At 35.5% G+C, this 17,438-nt stretch overlaps 1 protein-coding gene across 1 annotated transcript in view; it reads left to right on the plus strand.

Moving 5' to 3' along the window:
• CPS1 (carbamoyl-phosphate synthase 1) overlaps positions 1–17,438 on the plus strand; it is a 118,465-nt gene that overhangs the window by 66,573 nt on the left and 34,454 nt on the right. Inside the window, exons 22-25 of the mRNA XM_047770483.1 lie at positions 11,989–12,130; positions 13,490–13,555; positions 14,007–14,070; positions 15,795–15,976. Of these exons, the coding sequence (XP_047626439.1) occupies positions 11,989–12,130; positions 13,490–13,555; positions 14,007–14,070; positions 15,795–15,976 (454 nt within the window). The remainder of the gene's footprint in view (positions 1–11,988; positions 12,131–13,489; positions 13,556–14,006; positions 14,071–15,794; positions 15,977–17,438) is intronic.

Consider the following 17,438-nt stretch of genomic DNA (forward strand, 5'->3'; position numbering starts at 1 on the left):
TTTGGACATAAGACAGAGAAGGTCCATACTTTACTTTCTAATGGTAATTTATACTTTCTGGTAGAAGAAAATGACAATAAAAAATTAGCCTTGGAGTTCCAGTCATGGTGCAGCGGAAACAAATCCAACTAGTATCCATGAGGATGTGAGTTCAATACCTGGCCTCACTCAGTGGGTTAAGGATCCAGCAATGCCATGAGCTGTGGCGTAGGTCACAGATGCTGCTTGGATCAGATTTTGCTGTGGCTGTGGCTGTGGCTGTGGCTGGAAGCTGTCACTCTGATTTGACCCCTATACTGGGAAATTCCATATGCTGTGGTTGTGGCCCTAAAAAAGAAAAATAAAAGAAACAACTAGCCTTAAAGTATACTAAGTACAGAAGCAATTTAGAGAAATATATATATTTCATTATATATAACATATAATCACATTGTAATTTTTATGATCCTTTGCTCTGATGTATGCTTTGATGCCATTTATTATTTTCTCCACTCCAGTCTATAGACATTCACAGATATATGAATAGATAATATTTACCTATTATTATTATTAGCATTTGTTATTTTGAATAAAAGAGATGGTTGGACATTTTAGCAGAACCCAATTGATCTGGTTTTCAGAAAATGGGCTATGTCTTCTGACTTCACTATCAACTCACACTAAATTTTTAAATCTCGTTTTCACCCTAGTTTAAAAATTTGTACTCTCTTATTTTACTAGTTAGCCATGCTACTGAGATGACTATACAATATATTATGTGTAAAGTAATTGACTCTAAAGGAAAACAGTTTTATCAATTACTACATATTACCATCCTATGGTTTTAGTTTTTATACCCTAAACCATTTGTCTAATAAATTTCTTCAAAAATGCTAAATATTGGATCTTACATAAAAGAGTTTTTTTTTTTTTCTCTGTTAAAGAGGAGTATTACTGTGGGAATTTCCATGCCTGTGAACTAATACTAAAAATACATTTTATTTTTAATTTGTTTTTATGTCCATGTGATAAGATAGGATATTTTAGGTGATGTCTCAGATTTGACAGGCTATTTTTTTAACTGATTATTTATTGCATCAGATGTATCTTGAGTAAGATTTTACGTCGAATCTTTAATATTCTGAGAACCCTCATTGAATTCATTATTTAAACATGTTTTCATAGTTTTGACAAATAATTGTGCATTTTGAAAGGGTAAGAGAAACCTTGAGTCTGGCATGGGCAACGTGCATGTTTCACTTAAAATGTTTTCAGAGTTATGTTCAGATCACTCATAAAATAAATATATATTTTCTTCCTATTGATTCTTATCTCTTTGATAGTTCCAACAATCTTAAGTTGATTTAAAATAACATCTACTCATAATTTGAATGTGTGTATGTATCTATTAATAGCCAGGTTTTAATAGATTATCCCTATATCAATATCTGTGATCTCAGCATAGTAGTTTATGTATTTACCTGATGATGTTTCTCTTTATTAAGAGCTATTATTAGACCCAATGATATTGATAGTTAATAAGCTGCCTCCAGTGAGTTTATAATCTACTTTTGAAGATTTGTATAATCTTTTCAAATTTGTATGTGAATATTTGTATTTTTGAAAATTTGCAAATATATAGCTATACATAAGACAGGATGCTTTTAAGGTGCCAATGAGAGGCAGAAACACAAGGCCAGGAAATTTCAGTGGAGGTGAAAACAAAAGCTCAAAGACCTTTGTGTCTGTTATTTTAGGTAAGTATGCATCCCGACCCGTATTTTATGAACAAAATGATGACTCAGATGGTTTAGGTAAATCTCTTTTTCAAGATTTCAGGGGTATCGCACATTGAAGCCGGGATTTAGGTTCAGGACTTTCAGAATCCAAGGGCAGCATCTCTCCTTCAATATATCCTAATGCCATGGGGTCCAAGGAAAGAGTTAAAAATAAATAAAATAGGAAGACACTTTCAACAATATGTCATGGTTTAGGGAGAGCAGAGAGGGAGAGAATTGAGCAAGTCCACCAAATTTGATGATGGGGAGGTAAAAGCAGGAGGTACGCAGCATGGAAAGGACCAAATGTGTGATGCGAAGGGAAGCAAATGGGTGAGTTCTACTTAGGAAGTGACAGATCATGTTTGCTCTTATTTTGTCACATTTCTGCTATTTTTATTATATTATTTTTATTATATTTCATTAAAAAATGGGTATCTTCCTATAAGGAAATTAGGTCTGAGAACAGAAATTAAGGTGAACATTATTTACCTGTTTGCTCCATATGTAACAGAGTCACAGTTTCGCTCTTAGTTCTGTAATTATTACATGTATGCTAGTAACATCCTCCAATGAAACTGTAAATTCCATTAGGGAAAATTTCAAATGCTTTTATTATAAGATTTTCTTAAGAGCTTTGCTTATTTGTGTAAATGAAGAATAGAGTTCGCCTTTCTAAAGTAAGTGCCAGTTCTGAAACAGATAATGGCTTCAGTTCTTTATTTACTATACATTTTCTTTGAAATTGACCTTTCACAGAGTAAAAACTCAATATATTTGTATGATAGTATTCCCATTAAATAAATGAAAAAATAGTCTCAGGAGAAAGTGAAAATCAGAATTTCCTAGTCATGCCAAAGAAGGGAAATTGGAGTGGAGGAAAATGCATTGCAATTCCTGGTTGCTCAAGGGACCCACAGCATTATTAACTGGAAAATGTGTAGTCCAAATTATAAACTCTGTGTTGGAAGACCCAGGAAATCATCATCACTAGGTTTTCATTATTTAAGTGACTATATATTTTCTAATTAGCTAGGAAGGCTCTGAATAAACTGTTTTCTAGTCAAAAAAGATTTATCTGTTTTTTGTTATAAAATAGAGATTATATAAACTGGGAGCATTGTAATACTTACATGGACATTATAAACTCTATTGCCTGTTGAGAACAAGCCCAAATTTACCCAGCTTTGATTTTAAAAAATTATGTAAGTTTTCAAATTTGCAAGTTTTTAGAAAAGTTTTTATAGAAATATTCATAAATATGTACGCTGGTAATGAAGGCTCTGATTTAATGAACCAGCAAAGAAGATTAAGGCAAGAAAATCATTATAATATTTATAACACAGAGGTTTGTATTTCTCTGGTAACCTTAAAGTGTGTTTCTATTATAATACAAGGGGAAAATATTCACTATTCTATTTTTGTAGATGGTGAAACTGAGTCACACAGAGGTGTGTGTCATATTTTATGTTACATCAGGCAGAGGACAGCAAGAAACCTAGCCTAGGGCTTCTGCCTTCAGTTCTAGTCACTAACCCTTTTCAAAAGCTTCTTTGTAGAGATATGACTTTTAAATCAGACAGCTGGAGATCAGTTCCTCCTTAGCTGTCAAGTTGTGAGCTGCGTGTTTTCCTGCTTGAATTGTTGACCCCACTTAGAGCCGAAGCATTGTAAGAGATGTGCCCTTCTCCAGAACTCTTGTGGGGAAAACATGGGGGCCCGGCAGCGAGAAAACCTTGGCAAGTCACCTTTAAAAGACGTAAGCAGAATTTTCAAGGATGTGGAAAGCTAGGATAATAATGTTCTTTTTAAATTTTGCCATATTTTTAAGATGATATATATCTATGTGCATGCATGTACATGTTTTTTCTTCAAATAAAATGCAAATGCTTTATTGCCCATGTTAATGCAGATGTGAATTAAAAACTCCTGAAGTGCACAATGAAAATTAAATTTAGGCAAAAGAGTCTGCCTGAGCTATATTACAGAAGCTAGATAATCACCCACTGATCTCTAGCATTTTTTCACCTGCTCATTTGTACCTGAGATGACTTTATGTGGGCAGAAACTCCACAACACCTTGGAGATGAGGTAGACATGAGACCTCTCCCCACTAGTATAAGGCAGCGGCTACACCTCCCAACGTGGAGTGAACGCCCATGGGTGGATATTCTCTCCAGCAGACTATTCATGGTTTGTGGAGGGGTACAAGGTCTGGAGGCGCTCATCATTTCACCGTGTGAGTACAGGAACGCTATCAAGAGAGGGAAGAGCCTTAGAAGAGCTGAGGTGCCGAGGCCACACTTGGGTGACTTGCCAGTTTTGTTCTGCTGAACTCCTCTTGCTTCTTCTCTTCCTCCTCTTCCTCTTCCTCCTCTCTTGTGCCTTCTCCTTCCCTTTTTTCTCGTCTTCTGGTTTTGCATTTATGAAGCACTTACTACCCGCTTGGCATTGTGCTAGACACTTGACGTTTTTATCATTTCATCTGACTAATGAGACTTTTTTCTCGGTAGAGGTGAAGCCTGACTAGATTGAGGCAGTGATATTGGCTTATCTCAGATTGAAGTAGGTAGTTAGGAACTATTTGCGTATGTAAATAAATACTGATGGTGTAATGGCCATCGCGTGGCTGTGTTGGTCTTGCACATACTGCCTCAGCCATACCCACCACCTATCTTTAGCTGATGGACTGGTTTAATTGACCATCCTTTGCCCTAGGTAGCTTGAAGAGTGAACTGCTCATTTAGTTCTCAAGTATGTAGTCATTAATATGAAGTAGATGAGAATTTTTGCTATCATGGATATTAATGTGCATTTATATGTCTTCTGAAAAACCCTCAGTGATAAAGATTTCTGGTTTTTATGTAGGAGGCAATCCTCAAATTAACACAGATTTAGTGTGACATGTTGTCAAGAATTTAATTCTAGAAATTTCCCACGTCCTCCTACAAAAGGCTTCTTAATTTTTCACTTTCTAGAAAAGGCTTATGTTTTTTCATTCAAGAACTAGAAAAATATAGTCAAAAGTTATTCCTATGTATGTTGCACTTAGAAAAGAAAAACATCCCATGCAGTATCTATAAGTAGATAGGCTTCAGTTAAGTAATTAATTTTAACAATATTAACAAGATTTAATAGTAGTAGTTTCTAGAAATCAGAGAAAGTTATATATTGAAAGTTATACATTTATTGCTTGGACGACTTATATGATATTTGGACGAATAGTCTGTGGAAACATGACTTTCTTTAAACAAAGTCGATGGAGAAGTTTTAAAATATAGAACTTCCCAATAAAATTATTTATGAAGTAACAGATTTTAAAACATCAAAGAATGCCCATTCAATCTCAGTTTTCTAAGTGAGGCCTTATACAATATATCCTTTTATCTGCTGGAGTTAAATTCTGGATATATAACAAACCTATGTTCATGGGAAAATCTGGGATTTTGCTGACATCCTCTTAATTTTTGAAAAAGAATACACTGCACATATGTAAAATTATAAATAAATTTCCTAAGTGAAATAACAGAGGCAATATTCCATAGTATAAACTTTGCCTTTTAGCTCAAACCGATCAGGCTAAAGTTACTTTGTTAGTGGAAGCCAACTCTCTTTCAGTGTGACAGAACACTTTTTTTGTACACTAATAGACATGACTTATTACTGTGATTAGGCGGTTTCCATTCGTTTTTCATTGTTGCCAAATCAAGCACAGAGAAAGAGAGTCACAGCATTTTCAACTAAGAATCAATGAGATACAAAATGTGATTTATTAAGGATCAAAAATGATGATTAACCTAACCTATATTAGGTTATTTTCCCCCTTTTTATTATTTGGTATTCATAGAATATAATTATGATGATATAATCGACAATATATAAATGGACTTGGAGATTGAAAGTTATATAGCAGTATTTCTCGATTATTAAGGTTACTAATGATTGGTAAAAAATGAACTAGGATTCAGAAATTTGAAAATTGCCTACTTAGGAGTTCTCACTGTGGCACAGTGGGCTAAGGATCTGGCATTGTCTCCGCGGTGGCTCAGGTCGCAGCTGCGGCTCAGATTCCATCCTTGGCCTAGGAACTTCCATATGCCACCACAGGGGCAGTCGGAAAAAAAAAAAAACGCCTACTTAAAAATATGTGCAGTATCAATTTCTCATAAGGTTTTCTTCTTCATTTTGATTTTGTTGTTGCTGTTAATAGCTCTTAAAGTGAGGTATAATTTTGAATGTTTCATCCATTGAAAATCAGCACTTGCACTGTGATAGCATTGTTGCATTAGTACTAAGTGGACTAAGGTTCTGATGGATTATTTTCATACTGGCATGGTTTCACATGAACGTCAGATCTATATATTATTTGCCCTGAACATGAGCAATAAAGATCAAGGTTTTATTTAATTCTTCCGAAGACCTCATTGCTGTACAGAAATAAAGCATGGTACTCTGAAAATTTAAGAGAAAATAGTAGCACTTACCCAATTACTTGGGTTTTTCTAGTTGCTTTCCTAAACGCTACTTCTGCCTTTGAATACTTTTTGCATTTCTCTCAAGGGAAGAGGTAGCAACCTGTCTCCCAGAAAGAAAAGATGAGAAGACAAATAACTTCTCCACTTGATTGCATTATTGTGATTGTAGTGTGGTCTTGAACCTGTAAAATGCCAAAAATAATCAGTGAAGCCCTGCAAAACTCAGGGGAGAGGCTGGTGAGGGGTCTTGGGACAGAGCACATACATCTTACTCAGTTCTCTTTCTTTATTAAAGCAGGTGTTATTACTGAACATCAGGGCTAGTGCTTTCCACAGCTTCTGCCTTTTGGGGGATTTTAAAAAAGAAAATAATAATAAAATTGTAAGCCCATCCCATAATTGTAGGCCAAGTGGAGTGCTCATTTTCACATTAGAGCTTGTGCAATCTGGAGGGAAATTTGTTTAGTATTACTTGTGAGTTGGTGGATCAGATAAAAGGCAGTCAAGTGGAAGAGAGGACTGTGTGAAGCTCGCGGGCTCCCCTGGTAATTGTGATGCTGCAGGCGTTCCTCCAGTCGGTTAGTAGATTTCCCCAGCTCCTCTATGCCAGGTGAAAATTTCCTCATTAAGGGGAATTTATTCCATTTCATTTTATCATTTATTATTGAAGACTAAATGGGAGTGGAGGAAGTTTCAGAGATGACAAGGTAGAATTTTAAACAACAACAACAAAATCTACATCTAAAGTCGAAGAGAAAGAGGAGCGAGGCTTGTGTTGTTTATAAAACTGGAGAACACACGCGAGACTCACTGTGGAAGCTGAGCCATGCTGTCTGGCTGTTAAAGGTTGATGGCAGAGTGTGCAAAAGTCTGATTGTCTGTCCTTAAGACGTTTTTCCCCCCTCTAAAATTTCAGACTGTCATTTTGTGTAGCTAAGTAGAAAGAAACAGGATTATGGAAAGGCCAGCCTCACAGCTATCTAGTGTTTCTTTGTTTTACTGTTTAGATTCTATTGTGCAGTGATGAAAGTGTAACCTTTGAAGATTGTACCCTTGCACTCTGAAAGCAAGGAGAGCTGGTAGGGAAAGGAAAAGTTATATATATAGCGTATTTTAAACGACATAGTTCTGAAATATGGATTTAACGTGTTGGTGTTCAGAGGAGTAAAGATAAACATAAATGCATTAATGCACACAAATACATATCAAATAACAGAAGGATAATATATTTATTATACAAATTTCAAAACTGTGTGCTTTAGTACAATATGCTCCATTCAGCTGAGCATATTTTTGCACTTGCTATAATGCTGCCTTGATTTACAATATGTTATAAATGGAGAATTTCCTATTGAGGCCTCAAAAAAGCAGTTTTGAGTTACAAATTCAGCATTTATCTTTCTTTTAGTAATTATTCTGTTTTGAGTTTGTTCCAAATTAAGGTTTTCATTTTCCTTTGAAAAAACAGAATTATTATAACCCTGTCCCTAAAATAAGCTTTTACCTAGCTTGATTTAAAAAAAAAAAATCTCACTCTGATTGAAGTTTTTTTAACCAGGTAGAATGGAGGGCAGCCCAATATGAGCAGATAAAGATAAGGAGCATATATCTAAATCGCCACGTTGTTAAATGAGCTTTATGTTCACTTAAGATTATTCATCTTGTATTTGACTCTGAAGAGGTTTAACCTTATCTAAATCACTGTCCCAAAGCTAATGGATCGTGTCTTCAAACTGCCTCTTCTTTTATTTTATTATAACGGAATTCAAAATAAAATGTTGTATCAGAACAAGTAGAGAATAAAGCGAATTTTCTTCTGTGTGTAATGATGTGCCAGTCAACCTGTTATGAGAAGTAATGGAGAGAGTGAATAAGGGAAATGTGGAAAGCAGCCACTTGCTTGGAGTTAGGGGTACTCCACGGAATTAGCGCCACACCGAATATGGGAAGGGGTCTAACTTGTCTGTGTCGTTGTAATTGCCATGGTGCGTCAGAATCAACATCTGTTTTCTCAGTGAGGAGGACTGCAAAGTGCTTTGCACTAATTCATGAACACACCTAAAGTGTAGAAATTAATAGAGAGACTATGAATGAAATACTATGGAAGATAAATCACTTTGAACTTCATAGGAACATACCTACCTAATATCCTCAAGTTAAGATAGATGAACATGAATGTATTCATATGTTCTTCCAATTTAATACACCCTGATTCTTAAGAATTTTAAAATTATCATATCATGCAATTGATTTAGTAATATATTTGAATATTGAGCAAGAGTTAAAACGTTTTTTGGTTCCCCAAGAAAATATTCTGAAAATCAGCTTGTAAGCTTAAAACATGCACTCTGCAGGTCTAGCTTGAAGCATCTGTTTTGGAACTCTCACCTGATATGATTTGAGGGGGTGCCTATGGAGAAAGAGTTTTCACCCCCATTCTGAAATTCTGTCATGCATTATTCATTATTTTGTGTTACTGTTGCTTTTCTCAGCATATCCTTTAAATAATGAAAACTCTGAGGTGGGGATGCTGTGGGGAACAGTAATGACTGAGTTAGGCTTAGCTATCTTTTGCCACTGGAGCCGAGCAAAAATTAATTCCATTTACTTTTGTATGCATAAGGCCAATACTATCAATCAGCTTACCTTTTTCTTTTTCTTTTTTAAATGTTTGTTGGTAAGAGTCTAATTTTTTTGGTGGGTGGAGGAGGAGAACTTTGTGTATTTTCTGAAGATGTCTCTATATGCTCTAGTGGACTCTTTCGATCGAAAAGAATAAGAGGAGAATTATGCATATTTCAGCAATAGAAAAGACTGCATTACTGAATGTGGACAAAACAAATGCAAATTTACTACATCCCTAATAGAAATGTGAGGAATCTAAATGGTTTCTCTCTTTTTGTTTGTTTAACACCATTATTTATAATTTTTATTTAAAGCAATATAATAGCCTTTGAATAATTTACTGATCCTCCAGTCCTCCATATAAGAAGAAATAAAAATAAATCATTCAAAAAAAAAAAAACACACACCAAAAAAGCTAAAGATAAACACATACTTCTGGTTCTCTTTGGACTTGGGAAACTTGCATTTGTGCTAGTCCAAAGCCGTAATTAAAGGTGTATTGCTTCTTTTCAAGGCATGTTTCTTGTGTATCTGGACTATTGCTGTTCAGGGTTAGGTTTTAGTCATTTTAGTTAGTGTGACTGTTGATGTAGTAATATAATATAGGTTTTTTGCCTCATATAGTTTTCTGTAATAATAAGGAAATGTCTTATTGAAGATCTATTTATTTTTGCTTGTTTTTCCTTTTATTGTCATCCCACAATGACGGGAAAATGTTTTCGCAGATAAATCTATGAATAAGAATTGGCTCAATGCTATATGTACAGTGTTTCTCTACCTTAACTCAAGCTTCATATATATGTTTTTAATAAAATTGCAGATCACAGAGAAAATGTGTAGCCTTTCCATACACAGGTAAACATTAATATGTTTAGCCTTTCCACACACAGGTAATCACTAAAATGATTTAAAAACTTCCACAAAACTTAAGATAAAAGATGTTTATTTAAAAAGAAAATCATCCAAAGTCTTAATTTAGGAAAATAGTTTATTTGTCAAACACTTCTGCTTTGAGACTGAGTACACACTTGCACATAAACAAGTAAGCAATTGGTTTAGGAACTAGTCTTGGCAAGGAAGTGTAGAAAAGTGCATTTCTAAACAAATAGCAACAACAACAAAAAACCCTTCCTCTGCTTTTGTCTCAATCATGTCCCTTTTTTTGCAAAACTAAAGGCAAATACCATCAATTCGAGTATTTCAAGAGCCCTCAGAAACTCAGCAACCACCTGTTGGGTAAAGCCTTCTAGACTTACTGTGTTCAGGAATTTGACAGGAAAATATGTTGCTCTGGGAGAATGCTTATCATATACTTGGGAAGATTAGGAAATCAAAATGGAAGAGAAAAAATTAAATTAATTAGGAGAAATAATAGATTTGAGAAACAGGAGGTATAGCAAATTGACTAGAAAGAGCTGTAGCTGTAAAAATCCAAACTAATACTGATATCAAAAAGCCAGAGATCTAGCTATTAAATATACCAACTTGATTCTCTTTCCTGTGAATTAATTAAATTAAGCAGATTGAAGGATAGAATGAACAAAATGCAGTAGACTCAAGTACCTTCTGTTAGCAGAATTTCAATGAAAATATTTTATTTATTATTATAATCTTCTGAGAATACCCTATTATATTTTAATTTCATTGACCATCAAACTGTTATAACTGAATTTTATTGTATTGACTTGAAATAGCTTGGCCACAATATTTAGTTAGAGATACTTTTATAGCAGTATTTAATTCTTCTGTACCTTGTCCCTTGGCAAATTATTTTGTATGCATTTTGGATTCTAGTGATAAACTGATTTCAGTAACTTCTCTCTTTTCTGTAAAGTAAAAAGCTCTAGAGTTACCGTTTCCTTCATTCATGTAATAAATATTTATTGAATGCTGTCTGTGAGCCAGACAATGTGTTAGGCTTTGGAAATTATGTAGTAAATGAACCAAATGTATTCTGTGCCCTTATGGATCTTGAATCTAGCAGGAAAAAAGTCTGGCTGTTAAATAAAAGCTTAGAAACATTAAAAATATCAGGAGATAATTACATGCTAAAAGTATGGTTTCAACTATGCTCCGGGCTCCAAGCAAAAGAGTCAGTTAAGAGCCCAGGAAGATCCATGTGAGGTAGGGCAGAGTGAGAAGACTTCCAGGATAACCTTGACTTCAGGTATCTATGAAGCATGGCTGGGGGTAGGAGAGAAGCTGAGTAGGTAACAGGAATGTCAAAGACATCACAGGTGGGAGAAATAACATGAATGCTGTCTACACTATGGAAATGAGCATGGTGAAAGTGAGGAGACAAGTCTGGCTTCAGTGTAAAATAATTATAACACCACAAAACTATCCTCTCCACACAGGCAGATCTGTGACATTAGTATATAGAGACAGTTAATGGGGAGGAGATCCAGTCTGATGCAATGTTGGGGATGCCTAGGTCAAGAAATTCTCAAAGCTCATAAAGATCTGGAGCACAGGTCTGATACTGGAGAAGGAGCTGTGGATTCTCAAAGCTCATAAAGATCTGGAGCACAGGTCTGATACTGGAGAAGGAGCTGTGGATTTGGAAATCATCGACTAGTTATCCTACTGGAGCCAGTAACAGTGGCAAAATTTAGGAAGGGAGAGAAAGTAGCCAGATGTAAGCAGGTAACAGGATAGAGCCGTGGAGAAAAAGCGGTAAATTTTAATAAAGTAAGATGAGAAGCAACTTACTAGAAGCCAGCAGAAAATATCTTTTTAAAGAATGCAACATCAGAAGGGTCATATGATGACAGGTTGAAAGGATAAAAATTGAGAAAGAGCTTCTGGATTTAAGGGGTCCTGAGAATTTTTGAAAGAGCGAATTCATTAGGACAGTTGGTACAGAAGCCACTTTTTAGAAAATAAGAGGAAAGGGTACATGGAGTGTGGAAGTGGGAAACCGTATGTTTGAGAAAGTCACATTTCAAGTAGTAGACTTCGTAGAGTCTAGAAGATTTAATGGGTTATGGGTTATTTGTGTATTTTTAAGACAGGAGACCTAAGTATGTTGAGGTTGGAAAATAGCCTTTAGTGACTTTGAAATTGAATAGTTCACTGTTTCTTACTGTGTTTGGTCTAAACTTGTATCTCTCTCTTTCATTAAATCCTAGTGAGTCCATTACAGAAGAAACCCTGAAAAAGGCAAAGGAGATTGGGTTCTCAGACAAGCAGATTTCAAAATGCCTCAGACTGACTGAGGCCCAGACAAGGGAACTGAGGTTAAAGAAGAACATTCATCCCTGGGTTAAACAGGTAAAGGAGTAAAGGAGGTTTTCTTTCTTCCCAGGATTCCTCAGGTAAAATGTAGGCACAACACATAGAGTCATTTTCAATAAAAAAGAATGGAATTTGAAAGTGATTTTCCTTGTCCAATTGATGCCCATGACATCACCTTTTTTATTCAGCAAAGGATTGATTTATGCTTGAAAGGGAAAGGATGAAGGAGCACTTAGGATATCAAGGGAAGAGTGAAAACATAATTTTCTTGGCCTAAATGAGAAAAAAAAAATCAAAATGACTTCTCCTCTACTTTGACCCATGTGAAAATACGTCTGTAGTGAGAGACATCCTTAGTGTAATATAAGGATTTGAAATGCCCTAGCGTAGTGGCTGACCCTCTTGAAAAGAATAGTTATCTCTTTCAGCACTAACTTTTTACAGGGTAATACTTTATTTTAAGTGTGCCATCATTATGGTTCATTTAGTATTCATTGTGATAGGGTTGGGCATAATGAGCTCATCTAGTATTCATGACAATCACACAAGAACTTTCATAGGTGTACCATTGTGATTTTTTTTTTTTTTTACACACCTTTACCAGAAGAGCTGCTTTGGCTTAAAGTACCACCAACTGGGTTTTGTCCTTTAAAATCATTGACTTTTCCCCATGTGCTCAGGGGGCACATGCATACCCTTAGGTCTCAGGCTTGATGCTGAATATTTTCTACTCAGCAATTATTCTCTTTCTTCTTTCTCACCTGCCTTACATTAGCTTGCCCTGTTGGCCCTGAATTCTTGCTCACTAAGCTGAGCTCCTGGCCCTGGAGAGCTAAATTGATTAACTTTTCCCAAATATGTTCAGTGAGATCTTGTTCCCTTCCCCTCTTCCCAGTGCTTTGTGGTATTTGTGTCATCCCATTGCTCAGTGCCATAGGTAACAAATCCTATGCATCAATTTGCAAACAAAAGACATCCTTACACATAGATAATTTTACTCCAATTTTAGATTTTATTTGCAGGTGCTTTAGACAGCTGACTAAGTTTTTCTGGGGACCAGCTGACTCTGTGATCACTTTGTTGCGTTCATGAGAGGTACTACTGTAATGATCCAGTGCTTTGGAATGTGTATCATCACTTTTACCCAAGGGATAACTAGATCATATCATTGTTTTTTCCCCTCCTCTCACTTTTAGAATTAGAAAGTAATTGGATTGTACATACCTTTTTCTTGTCTTTGTATTTGACGTTTATAGGCATTAAAGGAATATGAATACAGAACAAAAAAATCCATAAGCATTCTTGAAAAAAGTATAACAAAGGAAGTGAAATCCTTATGTATGTATGTGTGTATTTATTTGTTTACATACTTTATGTATTTATTTTCTTTTGTAGATTGATACACTGGCTGCAGAATACCCATCAGTAACAAACTACCTCTATGTTACTTATAATGGTCAGGTAGGAACTGCCAAACATCTGTTCATAGAAAGCTCTAGATTTAATAAGTGATCCACATGGGGAAATATATATTTTGTGTACCTTTGGTTTTCTAGTGATCTTGATAACAAAACTGATATCATGTGGGTCAAATATGATAATGTATTTCTGTGTTCAGACTTTTAAGAACTACCTTAAGATGATGAAATCAAACAAGTGAAAAGAAAGACAGTGGTTATATGAACAAACAGTTGTGCTGTGTTCTTATGACTAGTTAAAAATATTGAATAATTTTTTTATGAATAATTAGAGGTTATATAGTATTTTATCCTTATGGGTTCCCAGAAACTAATGGAGGATGCATGTCATCAAGGGAAAGAATCAGAATGACACATGCCGAGACAGGACATATGGTTCACTTAGAGGGAAGAATAATGTAATAATTTATACATCTTCTATTTTTTTCCTCCAGGAGCATGACATCAACTTTGATGAACATGGAATGATGGTGCTGGGCTGTGGTCCATATCACATTGGTAAAGTGATGACTTGTATCTGCATAGGACTTTTCAGTTAATATAGTACTTTTCACACATATTAATTCCATTATTCTAAGAACCATGTGAAGTAACTGCTGTCATAATAAATACTTTGAAAATTAGGAAATAGAGGTTCAGAGAGATGATGCCCAAACTTATACTATTAAGTGGTAGAAGTGGGATTCAAATATGGGTCTCAATTGCAAATTCCATCTTCTAACTCACCATGTCATTCCTTTTTCATTTTCATCCTCATCAACTAAATTGAGCTTCTTACTGGGGCTGGGGAATGAATTACATTTTGATTTAGTCTCTTCTATCATAGTTCTTCACAATGAAATGTATTTGCTCAAGAACTTTATACATCAGCCAGGAATTGTATTTGTAGGCCCAGTGTCTGACCTCACATATGACTTTTGTTGACATCAGATGCAAAGAGATCTTCTCATTGGTGCACAGGCAGAGTATCCCATAATTTAATTAAAACACTCTCACCAGAAGTTATTACATTTCTCTCCTAGTCACTTAAAATTAGGCATTTAATAATAAATCAAGATCTATTATAGTTACAAAGTATGTATTTAAATAGACAATGATATTTCTTAAGAAGTCTACTTAACATTTAGTCTTCGCAAGGTATTCTAATGTGGAAATGAAATACATGATTTAAATATATATAGTCTTCGTTACTTAAAGAAGAGGCTATTTTAGCTTTTACAATTAACCTAGTGCTTCAGGATACACTAAGTTACCAATTTTTGGCCAAATCTTGAAGTAGGCCAGAAGTGTTTATTAGTATAAACTTTGCCGTTTCAGTTATCTTATAGGTAAATGACCTCAACGTCTTCACCAGAATCTACTCTTTTTTTCTCTAGACCTTCCTTCCTCTTCAAATTTTACGTAATTTATGCAACAATTCTGCATTACTTTAGGGCCTAGGAAAGATTAACAGAGCTAATAATCAAGTGTGTACTTGATAGTAAGATTTAACATGCTACTGTATTTGGATAACTTATTATTCTGACAAGAATTTTTAGGAGACAAAGTCCTTAATGCAAAGGATTAGTACAAATCCCAGAACTTTCAGTTCTATGGCATCCCAGTAGAGGTGATATTTTGAGGCATTTAGGTCATTGCTATACTTCACATTACTTCCTAGAAGGTCACTCACTCTGCATGGGGTGGCCTTGCCAAGCTTAAAAAGATATCCTTGGAAAGGCCAGGACTTTCCAATCAATCAAGATATGTCAGAGCTATAAGGCCCCTCAGGGATCATTGGGTTTGGCCCTCCACTTGGAAGGACTGAAACAAGAACTCAAGTATTCTGATGGCTAACTTAACTGTTACTTTTGTGCACTGAGGTCAATATGTTCACTTTGAGTTTCTTTTCAGTAAATGAGGTTTTTTTTTTTTTTTTTAAATCAGTGCAGTTATCTCCCATTAACTTTGAGGTTCTGAATGCTTCAATATGGAGATTACCTCTTATAGAAATTAGCATATAAAGCAAGTCAACTTGTCATTGTTTAATTAGTCCTTGTTTTCCCTGCTAATAATCTAGGGTGCCTCATGGATCTAACATTTATATTTTGAATTTAAAAAAATTGAATTGAAAGGGCATTAGCTCCCACAGACTGGACTGATGGGCAGTATATTTCTGCTTCTCTTTGTGTTGTAACTTCAGGCTTCTCTTCCCTCTTTCTGCAATCTTGTTGTCTCTGCAGGCAGCAGTGTGGAATTTGATTGGTGTGCTGTATCCAGTATCCGCACACTGCGTCAACTTGGCAAGAAGACAGTGGTAGTGAATTGCAACCCTGAGACCGTGAGCACAGACTTTGATGAGTGTGACAAACTGTACTTTGAAGAGTTGTCTTTGGAGAGAATCCTAGACATCTACCATCAGGAGGTAAAAAAAGGAAATAAACAGAGAAGAATATATGCAGTAGATACTTTATATATGTGTATTCATGTATGTAGATTTATATTGTAATTCCCCTTAGGAGAAAGAGCTGCCAGTGTTTTCCATTGTCTAATTTTGTAGTGAAACTCTAAAAATTAAAAAAAAAAATTACCTCAGCCTTAGATTCTTGAGGCACTGGCACAGAGTGATTATTTTTCATATAAAATTCACTTTTTCTTTCTAAGCATTCCAGCTATACTGAAAATTCTTCTTGGTAAAATGTGCCAGACACTTATTAACTAGTATAAGACAGCCCCAATAAATATTTTGCAAAGTGATTTAATTTGTCCTCTAGACATATGATAAGCAGTCTCTCTTTAGTTCATGTGCTGTTGAGGTTTAATGATGACTGGTTCTCAGCAGAGACAAATCTGTTGTTCACAAAGGGCCAGTTAATTCTTTGTGCTATCAGATGAAGCCATTAGTCCTCAATTTAAGATCAATGAGTTCATTCTGAATGATGTTGGTACCTTTGGAGAGCTGTCTCTTAAGTAACTCTGCCACCTCCACCCTGATACTACTGCGTGTATCAATAATTCACTGTGGATTCATGATCCAGGGTTACTATAAGTCTGTAGAATAAGTTATCTTACTTATCTTATTAAAAAAAATAACTACTTGAAAATTTTGAAGTGATGTCCAGTAGTTGTGCCTTTTGATGTCATTATAGATAATTTCCAGCTATAAAGAATCATCCCTATGTGCAAAATATAGTCACTTAAGGAAAAAAAAAATACTGCCATGAAGCTACAACTCTTAAATTCTTGACTTGAAATTCATTGGGAGTTCCCGTCAAGGATCAGTTGTTAATGAACCTGACCAGTATCCATGAGGACAGGGGTTTGATCCCTGCCTTACTCAGTGAGTTAAGGATCTGGCGTTGCCATGAGCTGTGGTGTAGGTCACAGATGTAGTTTGGATCTAGCATTGCTGTGGCTGTGGCGTAGGCTGGCAGCTATAGCTCCTGTTTGACCCCTAGCCTGGGAACTTCCAAATGCTGTGGGTGAGGCCCTTAAAAGAAAAATAAATAAATAAATAAATAAATAAATAAATAAATAAATAAATAAAAATTGGTACCCATGATATACTATGTGAAAAATTACATAATTGTTTAAAAAAATTTTTTTTGTCTTTTTTTTTTTAGGTCTGCACCTGTGGCATGTGGATGTTCCCAGGCTAGGGGTCTAGTCAGAGCTGTAGCCACTGGCCTGCACTACAGCCACAGCAACTCGAGAGTCAAGCCACGTCTGTGACCTACACAACAGCTAATGGCAATGCCGGATCCCCAACCCACTGAGCAAGGCTAGGGATCAAACTGGTGTCTCATGTATACTAGTCAGTTTCATTAACCACTGAGCCACCATGGGAATTCCACTTGCTTTAAAAATATTAACAAGCATTGCAAGCA

The sequence above is a fragment of the Phacochoerus africanus genome, chromosome 3 (assembly GCF_016906955.1).
Source record: "Phacochoerus africanus isolate WHEZ1 chromosome 3, ROS_Pafr_v1, whole genome shotgun sequence".
Taxonomy (NCBI): Eukaryota; Metazoa; Chordata; class Mammalia; order Artiodactyla; family Suidae; genus Phacochoerus; species Phacochoerus africanus.